The sequence below is a fragment of the Heterodontus francisci genome, chromosome 21, assembly GCF_036365525.1.
Source record: "Heterodontus francisci isolate sHetFra1 chromosome 21, sHetFra1.hap1, whole genome shotgun sequence".
Taxonomy (NCBI): Eukaryota; Metazoa; Chordata; class Chondrichthyes; order Heterodontiformes; family Heterodontidae; genus Heterodontus; species Heterodontus francisci.
The window spans coordinates 37,008,095-37,022,933 of NC_090391.1; the positions used below are offsets into that span (position 1 = coordinate 37,008,095).

The 14,839-nt window shown below is 44.0% G+C and overlaps 1 protein-coding gene across 1 annotated transcript; it reads left to right on the forward strand.

The window, feature by feature from the left end:
- The first annotated feature begins 1,758 nt into the window (after positions 1 to 1,758).
- LOC137381094 (probable G-protein coupled receptor 139) lies at positions 1,759 to 10,988 on the forward strand. Its single transcript, XM_068053483.1, has 2 exons — positions 1,759 to 1,822; positions 10,093 to 10,988. Exons 1-2 carry the CDS (start codon positions 1,759 to 1,761, stop codon positions 10,986 to 10,988), a joined length of 960 nt encoding a protein of 319 aa, XP_067909584.1.
- Positions 10,989 to 14,839: the final 3,851 nt, after the last annotated feature.

The window sequence follows — 14,839 nt, forward strand, 5'->3', positions numbered from 1 at the left end:
TTGGGACGGAATTAGCTGGAGACTCCTCCCACCTCAGTCATAACAGCGACTCAACTCCTGATAGCCTTGGTATAAACATGGAAAAATTATCTGAATTTCAGAATTGAATTGAGAGTTACTGGGCCTTTGACAGGTAGTGAGAGACCCCACACGAGAAAAATAAAACGACTTGACCTCGTACTCACCAACCTATCTGTCCCGGATGCATCCTTTGATGACATTATTGGTAGGAGTGACCACTGCACAGTCCTTGTAGAGACGAGGTCCTGCCTTCACACTGAATACATACTCCATCTTGTTCTGTGGCACTTCCACTATATCAACTGGGATATAATCAGAACAGATATAATCACCCAAATTTGGCATCCGTGAGGTAATGTGGGCCATCAGCTGCATCCCAATTCTATTATAACAAAATCTGCAACCAAATGGCCCTGCATATCCGTCACTCTATAATTACCTTCATGCTATGAGAGCAACCCTAGCGTCATTGAGGAGTTCCTGAGAGCATGCCAGGAGCAGCACCAGGCTAACCTACGAGGTGCTAACCTGATGAAGATGCAGCGGAGGACGACATGCTTGTGAAACAGTGGAAGCAACAAGCTATGGATAGGAGTATGTGATTGCACAAATAACGGATCAGGACAAACTTCTGCAGTCCTCCGACATCCAGTCTTGAATGGCAGTGAAACATGAAGCAACTAACCGGAGCAGGAGGCTCCAAAAATATCCCAATTATCAGTAATCGAGGAGACCAGCATGGCAGTGCAAAATACAAGACTGAAGCATTTACAATTAACTTAAGCCAGAAGTGCCGAGTAGATGATCCATTTCGGAATACTCCTGAGGTCCAGACTAACCTAGATACCAGAAGTAAGATAATTCGATTCACTCAACGTGAGAACAAAAATTGGCCAAAAGTACTGAGTAGAACAAATGCTATTGACCCTAAAAATTGTCCAGCTGTAGTAAAGAATACTTGTGCTTCAGAACTAGCCACGTCCTTCACCAAGCTCTTTCAAAGCTATTACATAGGCATCTAGCTGGAAATGTGGAAAATTGGCCAAGTATGTCTTGTCCATAAGAAGCAGGACTAATCCAATCCTGCCTATTACTGGACCTTACAATCGTCTCCTGGGTTTGCTTTGGGCAGAGAAGTCAGCCTCCAATTTGTGTTATTTAATTTCATACTATAAAGTAATTTTAAATACAATTGCCTTTGAAATGTAATTCACAAACTTTTGCAGACTTGAAACCATTTTTCTTTTAATCATAAAAGTGAAAATTTTGGTTTAAAAATGTCACACCGAAGTTTTAGGAGGTAATATTTATTTATATTAGGGTTTTCACATAATTGGACATGACAAGTTGCACTAAAACTGCCAAAGCTAAACAGCCCAGTCCAGCCCGACCCATCTCGAGCCCGAATTCTGGACACAGAATATTGACCCGACGCAATCCGAACCCGTCACATGTCATCGGGTTTGGTCTGGTTCGTGTCGGGTAGCCAGTTTGCAAGAATAGGTAACCAAAAAAAAAAAGGTGGGTTATGAGGACTGGCTTGAAGGATGAAATAGCTGTGGAAACAATGAAAAGTTTAGACAGAGACGTCCAGAGTTTAGGGCCCAGACAGCTGAATATGTGGTCACCAATGATGAAGTGATCAAAATAGCAGATGCTCAAGTGTCAGAATTGGATGAGTGCAGAGATCTCAGAGAGTTTTGAGGCTGGGGGAGATTATAGAGTCAAGGAACGGCGATGAAGAGATTTGAAAGCAAGAATAAGGAAATTAAATTCAAGGCGTTGTTTCCTAGGAGCCAGGGTAGGTCAGCGAAGAGTAATTGAGATTTGGTGTGAATGAGGACACGGCCAGCAGAATTTTGAATGACTTCAAGTTTACGGAGCTTGCCCATATATGCCACAGAACATCCTAACGGCTGCGCTGTGAATATTAGTCATTGTGCAAAGATCGTTTCTTTCCCCCGTTCGGTCTAATTGTGAAACTAATGCCCAGATGATACAGGTTTGGTGGGAGAAGTGTTGAGGATAAGAGAAAAGTTGAATGCGTGATCAATTCGAGAATACACTGACAAGTTGAAGGGAATTGTTTCTTTTAGTGATAAAAACACAGCGAGACTTCTTGAGCTACAAATGGCTCGGCTCATCGCAGCTGGAAAAGGCAGTTACATCTGGATTGTGCTCTATATTATACTGACCTGAATGATGAGGATTTAAGCCTTCATCATCTTCAAGTTCAACATGTTTCTGCGTCAAATGATTTGGCTGCTTCCGGTTCCACTTATGTGAGGTATGAACAATCCTGTCAGCTAATCTTAAGGGAACTCATGCTATTATAAAATAAAACAGAATATGCTGGAAATATTCTGAAGATCAGGCAGCATCTGTGGAGTGAGAAAGAGATTTAAAGTTTCAGTCTGATGGCATTTCATGATCTGTGAAATTAGTTAAAGCAGTAAGAATTTATAAACAAATACAGAGCCGGGGGAGAGAGGTGTGGAAATAGCTACAACAATTTGCATATATACAATGCAACTTCCTTAATAAATGTCCCAAAGTCAATGTTATCCAGGTGGAAGTAGATGGTATCTGCGATGGAGCAGACATGGGGTTGAAAACTAATTTCAGAGTCAATTCGGATGCCGAGATTGTGAACCGTGTGCTTCAGGTTCAGACCGTGACCACGAACTGAAATGAAATCGGCGGCTCAGGGAAGGTTTATAGTTCAGTAAGTGATTTTGGTATTCCCAATATTTAACTGAAGAAATGTTTTGGCTTTTTTCTTAAGCAATTCTGAGAGTCAGACAAGCACCATGACAAATCAGAGTCAGTGGAAAGGGTTACAAAGGTGGCAAGGAGCTGGTGTCAGCATGCATGTTGATGCTGATGTGACACTTTTGGATGAAGTCGCTTCGGGGATGAATGCAGATAAGAAACAGAGAAGGGACAGAGATAAATCCTTGTTTACCTCTGGAGGAAATGGTTCGGGAGTAAGAAGAGAAGCCATTGCAAGTGATACTCTGGATACAAGTGGATAGCCCCTCTGTTCAAAAATGTGAGGCAAATGTGAGGTATTTTGCATCAGTATTCATCAAGGAGAAGGACTTGGTGGATGATGAGCCTAGGGAAGGGAGTGTTGATAGTCTCAGTCTTCTCATCATCAAAAAGGAGGAGGTGTTGGGTGTCTTGCAAAGCATTAAGGTAGGTAAGTCCCCAGGGACTGATGGGATCGACCCAGAATACTGAGGGAGGCAAGGGAAGAAATTGCTGGGGCCTTGACAGAAATCTTTGCATCCTCATTGGTTGCAGGTGAGGTCCCAGAGGACTGGAGAATAGCCAATGTGGTGCCTTTGTTTAAGAAGGGCACCAAGGATAATCCAGGAAATTATAGGCCGGTGACCCTTACGTAAGTGGCAGGGAAATTATTAGAGACGATTCTTCGGGGCAGGATTTAATCCCATTTGGAAACAAATGTACTTATTAGCGAGAGGCAGCATGGTTTTGTGAAGGGGAGGTCGTGTCTCACTAATTTGATTGAGTTTTTCGAGGAAGTGACAAAGATGATTGATGAAGGAAGGGCAGTGGATGTTATCTATGTGGACTTCAGTAAAGACTTTGACAAGGTCCCGCATGGCAAACTGATACAAAAGGTGAAGTCACATGGGATCATAGGGGAGCTGGCAAGATGGATACAGAACTGGCTCGGTCATAGAAGACAGAGGGCAGCAGTGGAAGGGTGCTTTTCTGAATGGAGGTATGTGACTAGTGGTGTTCCGCAGGGATCAGTGCTGGGACCTTTGCTGTTTGTAGTATAAATAAATGATTTGGAGAAAAATGTAGCTGGTCTGCTTAGTAAGTTTGCAGATGACACAAAGGTTGGTGGAGTTGCGGACAGTGATGAGGATTGTCAGAGGATACAGCAGGATATAGATCGGTTGGAGACTTGGGCGGAGAAATGGCAGATGGAGTTTAATTCGGACAAATGTGAGGGAATGCATTTTGGAAGGTCTAATGCAGGTGGGAAGTATACAGTAAATGGCAGAACCCTTAGGAGTATTGACAGGCAGAGAGATCTGGGCTTACAGGTCCACATGTCACTGAAAGCGGCAGCGCAGGTGGATAAGGTAGTCAAGAAAGCATACGGCATGCTTGCCTTCATCGGTTGTGGCATAGATTATAAAAATAGGCAAGTCAAGTTGCAGCTGTACAGAACTTTAGTTCGGCCACACTTAGAATATTGCGTGCAATTCTGGTCCCCACACAACCAGAAGGATGTAGAGGCTTTGGAGAGGGTACAGAGGAGGTTTACCAGGATGTTGCCTAGTCTGGAGGGCATTAGCTATGAGGAGAGGTTGGCTAAACTCGGATTGTTTTCACTGGAACGACGGAGGTGGAGGGGCGACATGATAGAGGTTTACAAAGTTATAAGCGGCATGGGCAGAGTGGATAGTCAGAAGCTTTTTCCCAGGGTGAAAGTGTCAGTTACTAGGGGACATAGGTTTAAGATGAGAGGGACAAAGTTTAGAGGGGATGTGCGACGCGATTTCCTTGCACAGAGGGTGGTGAGTGCCTGGAACTTGTTGCCAGGGGAGGTGGTGGAAGCAGGTACCATAGAGACGTTTAAGAGGCTTCTTGACAAATACATGAATAGGATGGTAATAGAGGGATACGGACCCCGGAAGTGCAGAAGTTTTTACGTTTCGGCAGGCATCAAGATCGGCGCAGGCTGGAGGACCGAATGGCCTGTTCCTGTGCTGTACTGTTCTTTGTTCTTTGTTCTAACCCATAGTGTATCAGTTTTCTGTGTCTATGAACACATCAGTGCATTTATCTTCTTCAACAGCTGGCTGTGTTTTGTTTTAAATAGTGCATTTCCTTTTGTCCAAATATGTGAAGCATTATTTCGTTCACTAGTTTATGTGTTTGCCAGCCTTCTTACATTTCCCTGTGTGAGACATGGTGAGTATTTCATGGCTTTTCAGCTCGCTCCGTATCAAGCCAGGTTGTGCTGAGGTAGAGCTGTGGAAGCTTGTTGAGGAGAAAGAGGAGGGGCCTAAGGATCGATCAGCAGGATTCATTCGTGGTAACAGTGGGGCAGCAGGAAGAGAAGCCATTGCTGGTCATACTATTGCTGCAATTATTTTGATAAGATGGAAGCAGGTGAGTGTAGTCCCATCGAGCTGTACGACAGTGTAGGGTCTTTGGAAGAGAGTGGTATGGTCAACCATGTAAAAGGCTGAAGACAGTTCGAGCAGGATGAGGTGGAATAGTTTACCCATGTCGCAGTCACATAGGCTGTCACTTGTCAGTTAAAAACAGTAGCTTCGGCACTCTGAGAAGGGTGGAAATCTGACTGGAGAGATTCAAATGTGGAGTTCCAGGAAAAAAAGGAAACGGACTTGCGAGGCGACAGAAGGCTGAGGGACTTTCAAAAGGAAAGTGTTGTTGGAGATCCGTGTGTAGATTACAAAGGCAGAGTGACTAGAGTTTTTTTTTTGAGGCAAGGCATGATGAAGGCAGAGTTGAAGCGGTGGGGACATTACTGGAAGAGAGAGAACTGTTATTATCAGCGAACATCGAGGTCAGGAAGATACGTTGGGTTGCCCGCAGTCTACTGGGAATAGGCTCAATGGAGCAGGAGGTGCGTCTAATGGATGCACTCAACTCGGAAAGAGCATGGGGAGAGATAGGAGAGGAACTAGAGCAACTTGAAAGTTCAGTTTTAGCACAGAGGGAACCATAAATAATGTTTCGTCGGGTGGATAGTGATAGCGAGCGAAGTGGCGGAGGCAGATGATAAGATGCTCTCAATCTGATTGACAATGAAATCCAGTAGCTCCTCGCAGTACTTGTACGTGAATGTAGGGAGGACTGGTGAGAGGGATTTGAGAAGTTGATCCATATGTGAAGAAAAGAATCCTGCGTTATTTTTGCTTTTCAGTGTGATCCTGGCATCGTGAACAGTTGTGGAAGAGGCGACCAGGACCTGCTGGTACTTTGTGAGGTCCGTTAAGATTAAGTCAACTCCCAATTCAAATGCTTCGGGGCCTTTCACACAGCACGCAGTTCTGAGTAGACATTCATTGAAGATAACTCTCAAAGTATTGGGTCTGTACATGTAATCAGCACCCAGAGGCTTGTTTAATGAAGCTGTTCATGCGGCTCAGTCACAGGTTACATGGGAGCTATTTTGTTAAGATATTCCACAGCAAGTTTACAGTGTTTTTAAATATTTCTTAAAATAGATTCAGTTACCTAATCAAGCTATGCGGGGAATGGGTGATTAATTCTAGTTGTTTAATTGAATGTACCTAACGTGGTGCACTCCAGCTAAGTGTCACAGTGGCCCTCGCCCACTGGTATAAATAAGGTCTCCTTTGACTGAATTGCCACTTTTCAGTCAGAGTCTCACAGTCATCACTTTCTGACTTGGAAAATGCACTATCCAATTATCTTCGAATTTGAACGCATCTTCTATCCTGTTCTTGCAGCCGTTGGAATTACCGGTAAGGCAATTAACAGTGGTTATAGTGCAAACCAGTAGAACTGTTCCTATTCTTTTTGTTCCCTTTTTTTACTGCAACATATCAGTATTAATAAGTTTGGACATAGGAAAGAGATGGTGTCTATGTGTGTGCATCAGGAAGTTAGCTAGCGATAAAGAGAGAAGGAAACAGGCAACATATAAAACGTATGATTGCCGTTGGTGATATAGTTGCCTATTGCATTATATCAATTCATGTAGTAGTTTCAGCAATCTGCTTAATACGCTTAATACGCTTCATTGATAGAAATTAGCATCTATTTTGAAGCTTCAGCACCAGAAAAAATGGCAGATTATTCCCCAGTTCTATGCTCTCTTGAACCTCCTATTTCCAATAGATGCTGTCATGAGATGGAATGTAAGCCTCCATCATCCTTTGAGAAAGTGCACCTTTGCTTGTGCTGAGGTTTCAACTTATTATTTGTATTTACAGAAATATCAAGTTGGCACAAGCAAACTATTTTCACCCGAAAAGTAATCAGTTTATGCCAGACAGTTGTCTATGCATTTTCCACAAGATTCTCGGTTCTGGAGAATTGCAGCTACTGTTGCTACTGAAAGGACAAAAATCATTCATTGATTGAAAAGAAAAAATAGTTGTCAAAACAGACTACATGATCAATATCAATGATAAGTTAAAGAAAAAAAGCACTGGAAATAATCAGCATGTCTGGCAGCTTCTGTTGTAAGAGAAACAGAATTAACGTTTCAGTTCGTTCAGCAAAATAACCCTTCATCAGCAACTTTCTCTCTTCTGGAGAGCTAACATAAGAGGATAGGACAAACGTTGTAGGCTCTCCACTGGTGAGGGTGCTGTCCAACAGTCATCTGTGTGTGAACTCGATTGGTTGTTAGGTAGCTGTGTGTGAACAGTGCGTTTCAGTCTTGCAAACGGATACATGACTGTTCAAACTTGATACGATGGCAAAACAATGGGGAATGGTTTATCCATAATGAGCAAAGGTTTTCATAAATTATGTTTGGATAGATAACAAAAGGCGACTCCATAGATTGCAGAATGCAGGAGAAATACTGCAGGACAAGGCTTCACGGGTCATTGTTTGATCCAGTTGAAACCGGCGGATTTATGCTAAGCGTCAATACTGTATATAAAAATTGCAATCGAAATGGAGAAGGCCGAACATAATGTCAAGCAAATTCATAGATGGTGGAAAATGTGGGCTCAATATTCGCTAATCCCAGATTTTCCCAGACATTGTTAGGGTGTTTCGGATTTCATCATCCAACAGAGCTGGGAACTGAGGCAGCATCAATTGAAGCTGAGAGAGAAAATGAAATAAATGTTGGAGGGGGAAACTCCTCTGAGGAGTTTGCAAGTTCTCCCTGTGACCGCGTGGGTTTCTGCCGGGTGATCCGGTTTCCTCCCACAGCCAAAGACTTGCAGGTGATAGGTAAATTGGCCGTTGTAAATTGCCCCAAGTGTAGGTTGGTGGGAGGGAATATGGGATTACTGTCGGGTTAGTATAATTGGGTGGTTGTTTGTCGGCACAGACTCAGTGGGCCGAAGGGACTGTTTCAGTGCTGTATCTCTAAATAAAAATAAAAATAAAAGAGTTGGACGGTGGCGAAATCAATAAACAGGAAAATGATAGCTGGAATGGTGCAAGAATGTCACTTGAGTGAACTTTCCCCTTTGGCTGCTTTCCCTTTAAGTAAAAATATATATATATAGATAAACGTTGTGCCAGCTCCACGTTATTTTATTCATCAGATCGACTCAATAGTTACCACTCTCGACCTCACTGGACACGGAGCAAAGTCCCTAAATTTCAGAGCTATTTATTTGTTTTTCCTGAGTCTCCCTCCATTGTCTGTCTCCCAATAGCGGAGTTTGCCTGAAGGTAGAGGGAGATTACCAACACTGGTTAACTCAGAAAGATTAGATTGGAAATGTGGGTGAATTAAAGCATAAAAGGGGATACGAGAACAGAGCGAGGAACGTGATTTAGTGGCTCGTTTCTTCTTTAGTTGTGCCCTTTGATTTCATTATTAATCTTATTGCAAACCCTTACCTTCATCCCACAATTCATTCTTTTTAGTTTATTTTGGTCCACATCAGTGCCCACTCAACAACAACACCTTGTGTTATTACAGCATCTTTCACTTATTAAATCATCCCACAGCGATTCATCGAAGTGTTATGGAGCAACATTTCACAAAAGGCACATAAAGAAATAATACAGCAGATGACCAACATTTGGTCAAAAAGGTAGTCTTTAAGGAAAATCTTAAGGGAAGATAGGGAGGCAGAGAGGCAAAGAGGTTTAGGTAAAGAGTTCCAGAGTTTAGGACCCAGGCAGATGATAGCATGAACGCCAATTGTGGAGTAATTAATATCAAGGATGCTCAACAGGTCAGAATTCGAGAACAGATATCTTGGAAGATTGTCGAGCTGGAGGAGCTTGGGGGGATAAGTTGGGGCGAAGCAATGGAAGGAATTTAAATCAAGGATGGTTTTATTTTACAAACGAGTTGTTGCCTAAACCGCAGCCAATGTAGGTCAGTGAGCACAGGGATGATTGGGCAATGGGACCTTATGTGAGAAGGGACATGGGCAGCAGAGTCATGGATGACTTCACGTTTATGGAAGGAAGAATGTGGGAGACCAGTCAGGGGTGCCTTGGAACAGTCACGTCTGGAAGTACCAATGGCATGGATGAGAGTTTCAGTGGTAGATGAGTTGAGGTGGAAGCTGATTTGGACAATGTACAGGGGTTGAAATAGGTTAATGACAGCGCGGACACGTGATGGAATCTGATCACGGAATCCAATATGACATTGCTCAACCTCATAGAGTGGCCAGGGAGCTGGTTGAAATTGGTGGCTATGGAGTGGAGATTGTGACAGAGGCAGAAGATGATGCTTCAATCTCCAAATATTTAACTGGAGGAAATCTCTGTTCATCAGGGATGTCAGACAAATGGTATAATAATTTATAGGCGGTGCAGGAGTTGAGTGAGGTGGTAGATCTTGGTGTTGCCAATGTAGTTGTGTAAATTGGCGCTGCATGTTTGGATGATGTCGCCAAATGGCAGCATGTCGATGAGAAATAAGAACGGGTAAAGGATAGATCCTTGAGGAGAGACCACAGAACGGTGCTGGAGCAGGAAGAGAAAGCATTGCTGGTGAATCTCTGGCTATGATTAGTTGGATAAGCATGGAGCCAGGTGGGTCCATCTCACTCAGCTGGATTGTCATATTAGTATTGCCTTGTTTTATTTATCCTTTTTGGAATATTGTACTGGTGTCATTCAGGTTATTGTTCATTAATTAGAATCTTAAATATTCTTACATTTTTCCCTCAATCTGCTATTTAACTCAGTTTCTTTAAGTTTTTATTCCATTTTCGTTTTTTCTTTGTAATTAGCCTCATTGCAACCCAGTTCACCCTTGTTTACAGAACCAATCGCAATTAACAGAAGCAACAAGAGGCTTGGACCTAGTGCGTAGATTTTGGGAGAGGTTCTTGGAATGATCTAATGATAAATATATTTTTCTCTCTCTTACAGTGAATCTGCTGGCGATTGTGATCCTGTCCCGAGGAAAGTGCGGTCTCTGCAAATGTGTCACTTGTTACCTAGTCGCTATGGCAGTGGCAGATCTAACGGTGGTGATAATTGAAGTCATACTGAAGAGAATTAACAATATTTACTTGCCAATAAATTTCTTGTTCATTACTCCAATATGCGCCATGAAACTTGTCACAAAGATGCTGGCCCTGAACTGTTCAGTCTGGTTTACAGTCGCTTTCACCTTCGATCGCTTTGTATCTATTTGTTGTCAGAATTTCAGACGAATATATTGTACACAGAGAACGGCAGACTTAGTTGTTGCAACCGTGTGTCTACTTAGCTGTCTAAAGAGCATCCCCTTTTACTTTATATACCAACCCAAGCTTATAATTAACAAAATTCCGTACTTCTGCATTGAAACCGCTGCCTATTATACCTCACCGTTATGGACGGCGTACGAGTGGTTCGACAGCATTTCAACCCCTTTAGTGCCGATATTTTTCATCCTGTTGTTCAATGCTCTCACTGCAAAACATATTCTAAAATCCAATATAGTCCGCCGGGCACTCATAAGTCACATCAATAATCAAAATGATACAGAGAGTGAGAACCGGAAGAGGTCAATGATCTTGCTTTTCACTCTATCTGCCAATTTCATTCTTCTCTGGATGACACATGTTGTACATTCCCTAATGTGGCGGGTGACAAACTACAACTATACAAACAAATACTACAGTAACACAATATACACTACCCAGCAAACTGGATACATGCTGCAGCTTCTCAGTTCTTGCTCCAACACGTGTATCTATGGACTTACACAAAGAAAATTCAGAGAAGAGCTGAAGAATGGGATGAAGTATCTGGTCACACTGAATGGGAGATTATGCTAATAGCAAATCATTGGGAGAAAGCTGGATCAGTCTGTGTAAATTTCAACCCAGATCCTTCTTCTATTAAGTAACACTGACTGGTGATGGACCGATACAGGATGGTGCTCTGTGAGAGTGTTTGACAATAATACAATAGACAGACAACGGGCCTGCCCCTCGCATGGGTAAAAGAACAAAGAACAAAGAAAAGTACAGCACAGGAACATGCCATTCGGCCCTCCAAGCCTGAGCCGATCTTGATGCCTGCCCAAGCTAAAAACTTCTGCACTTCCGAGGCCTATATCCCTCTACTCCCTTCCTATTCATGTATTTGACAAGATGTCTCTTAAACATCGCTATCGTATCTGCTTCCACCACCTCCCCTGGCAGCTGGTTTCAGGCACTCAGCACCCTCTGTGCAAAAAACTTGCCTCGCACATCCCCTCTAAACTTTACCCCTCGCACATTAAACCTATGTCCCCTAGTAACTAACTCTTGCACCCTGGAAAAAAAGCTTCTGACTATCCACTCTGTCCATGCCGCTTATAACTTTGTCAACCTCTATCATGTCGCCCCTCCACCTCTGTCGTTCCAGTGAAAACAATCCGGGATTTTCCAACCTCTCCTCATAGCTAATGCCCTCCAGACCAGGCAAAATCCTGGTAAACCTCTTCTGTACCCTCTCCAAAGCCTCCACGTCCTTCTGGTAGTGTGGCGTCCAGAATTGCACGCAATATTCTAAGTGTGGCCTAACTAAGGTTCTGTACAGCTGCAACATGACTTGCCAATTTTTATACTCTATGCCCCGTCCGATGAAGGCAAGCATGCTGCATGCTTTCTTGACTACCTTATCCACCTGCGCTGCCACTTTCAGTGACCTGTGGACCTGTACACCCAGATCTCTCTGTCTGTCAATACTCCTAAGGGATCTGCCATTTACTGTATACTTCCGACTTGTATTAGACCTTCCAAAATGCATTACCTCACATTTGTCCGGATTAAACTCCATCTGCCATTTCTCCGCCCAAGTCTCCAACCGATCTATATCCGGATGTATCCTCTGACAATCCTCAACAATATCCTCAACTCCACCAACTCAGCACTGATCCCTGCGGAACACCACAAGTCACAGCCCTCCATTCAGAAAGACACCCATCCACTGATACCCTCTGTCTTCTATGACGGAGCCAGTTCTGTATCCATCTTGCCAGCTCACCTCTGATCCTGTATGACTTCACAATTTGTACCAGTCTGCCATGAGGGACCTTATCAAAGGCTTTACTGAAGTCCATATAGATAAGATCCACTGCCCTTCCTTCATCAATCATCTTTGTCACTTCCTCGAAAAGCTCAATCAAATTAGTGAGACACGACCTCCCCTTCACAAAACTATGCTCTCTCTCGCTAATAAGTTCGTTTGTTTCCAAATGGGAGTAACTCCTGTCCCGAATAATCCTCTCTAATAGTTTCCCTTCCACTGACGTAAGGCTCACCGGCCTATAATTTCCTGGATTATCATTGCCACCCTTCTAAAACAAAGGAACAACATTGGCTGTTCTCCAGTCCTCTGGGACATCAACTGCAGCCAATGAGGCTGCAAAGATTTCTGTCAAGGCCCCAGCAATTTCCTCAGTTGCCTCCCTTAGTATTCTTGGGTAGATCCCATCAGGCACTGGGGACTTATCTACCTTCACGATTTGCAAGACACCAAACACCTCCTCCTTTTTGATCATGAGATGAGTGACACTATCTGCACTTTTGTCACTAGGCTCATCATCCACCTATTCCTTCTCTTTGGTGAATACTGATGCAAAGTACTCATTTGGCACCTCGCCCATTTCGTCTGGCTCCACACATAGATTCCCATCTCTGTCCTTGAGTGGGCCAACCCTTTCCCTGGTTACCCTCTTGCTCCTTATATAAGTATAAAACGCCTTGGGATTTTCCTTAATCCGGTTTGCCAATGACTTTTCATGACCACTTTTAGCCCTCTTAACTCCTTGCTTAAGTTCCTTCCTACTGTCTTTATATTCCTCAAGTGCTTCGTCTGTTCCTAGCCTCCCAGCCCTTACAAATGCTTCCTTTTTCTTTTAGACGAGGCACACAATATCCCGCGTTATCCAAGCTTCCCGTAACTTGTTAAAATTGTCTTTCTTCGGCACAGGAACATGCTGGTCCTGGATTCTAATCAGCTGACGTTTGAAAGACTCCCACATGTCAGATGTTGTTTTACCATCAAACAGCCACCGCCAATCTAAATTCTTCAGTTCCTGCCTAATATTGTTATAATTAGCCTTCCCCCAATTTAGCACCTTCACCCGAGGATAACTCTTATCCTTATCCACAAGTACCTTAAAACTTAGGGAATTATGGTCACTGCTCCAGAAATGCTCCCCCACTGAAACTTCGACCACCTGGCCTGACACATTCCCCAATACCAGGTCCAGAATGGCCCCATCCCTAGTTGGACTATCTACATACTGTTTCAAGAAGCCCTCCTGGATGCTCCTCACAAATTCTTCCCCATTCAAGCCCCCAGCACAAAGTGAGTCCCAGTCAGTATAGGGGAAGTTAAAATCACCCACCACCACAACCCTGTTACCTTTACATCTTTCCAAAATCTGTCTACATATCTGCTCCTCTACTGCCCGATGACTGTTGGGAAGCCTGTAGTAAACCCCCAACATCGTGACTGCCCCCTTACTATTGCATGACCCCTCTGAGGTGTCCTCCCGAAGTACAGCTGTGATATTCTCCTTCACCAGTAACGCAACAACCCCACCCCTTTTACATCCCCCTCTATCCCGCCTGAAACTTCTAAATTCTGGAACATTTAGCTGCGAGTCCTGCCCTCCCCGCAACCAAGTCTCTGTAATCGCAACAACATCATATTTCCAAGTACTAATCCAAGCTCTATGTTCATCTGCCTTACCTGTTATACTTCTTGCATTGAAGCAATTACACTTCAGACCAAGAGTCCCGCTGTGCTCAGCAACATCTCCCTGCCTGCTCTTCCTCTTAGTCCCATTTGGCCTTATTTACTATGTCCTCCTCATTTACTTCACTAGCTATCATACTGCTCTGGTTCCCACCCCCCACCACACGAGTTTAAACCCTCCCAAGTGACGCTAGCAAACCTTGCAGACTGGATATTAATGCCCCTCCAGTTCAGAAGCAACCCGTACTTATTGTACAGGTCCCATCTGTCCCTGAAGAGAGCCCTATGGTCCAGATATCTGAAACCCTCCCTTCTACACCAGCTGCTCAGCCACTTGTTTAGCTGCACTATCTTCCTATTTCTAGCCTCAACGGCACGTGGCACAGGGAGTAATCCAGAGATTACAACCCTAGCGGTCCTGTTTTTTTAACTTACTACCCATCTCCCTAAACTCCCCCTGCAGGACCTCATCACCCTTCCTGCCTATGTCATTGGTCGCGATCTGTACCACAACCGCTGGCTGTGCACCCTCCCCCTTCAGAATGCCCCTGTCCATTCAGAAACATCCTTGACCCTGGCACCAGGGAGGCCACATCCCATCCTGGAGTCTCTGTCACGTCGAAAGAAGAGCCTATCTGTGCCCATGACTATAGAGTTACCTATAACTATTGCTATTCTGCGCTTTGTCCCTCCCTGCTGAACAACAATGCCAGCCGTGGTGCCACTGCTCTGGCTGCTGCTGTTTTCCCCCGATAGGCCATCCCCCCCAACAGTATCCAAAACGGTATACTTGTTAGAGAGGGGGATAGCCACAGGGGATTCCTGCACTGACTGCCTGCCCCTTCTAACGGTAACCCGCCTGTCTGCCTGCAACATGGGTGCAATCACTTCTCCAAAACTCCTGTCTATGTCGCTCTCTGCCATCTGCATGCTC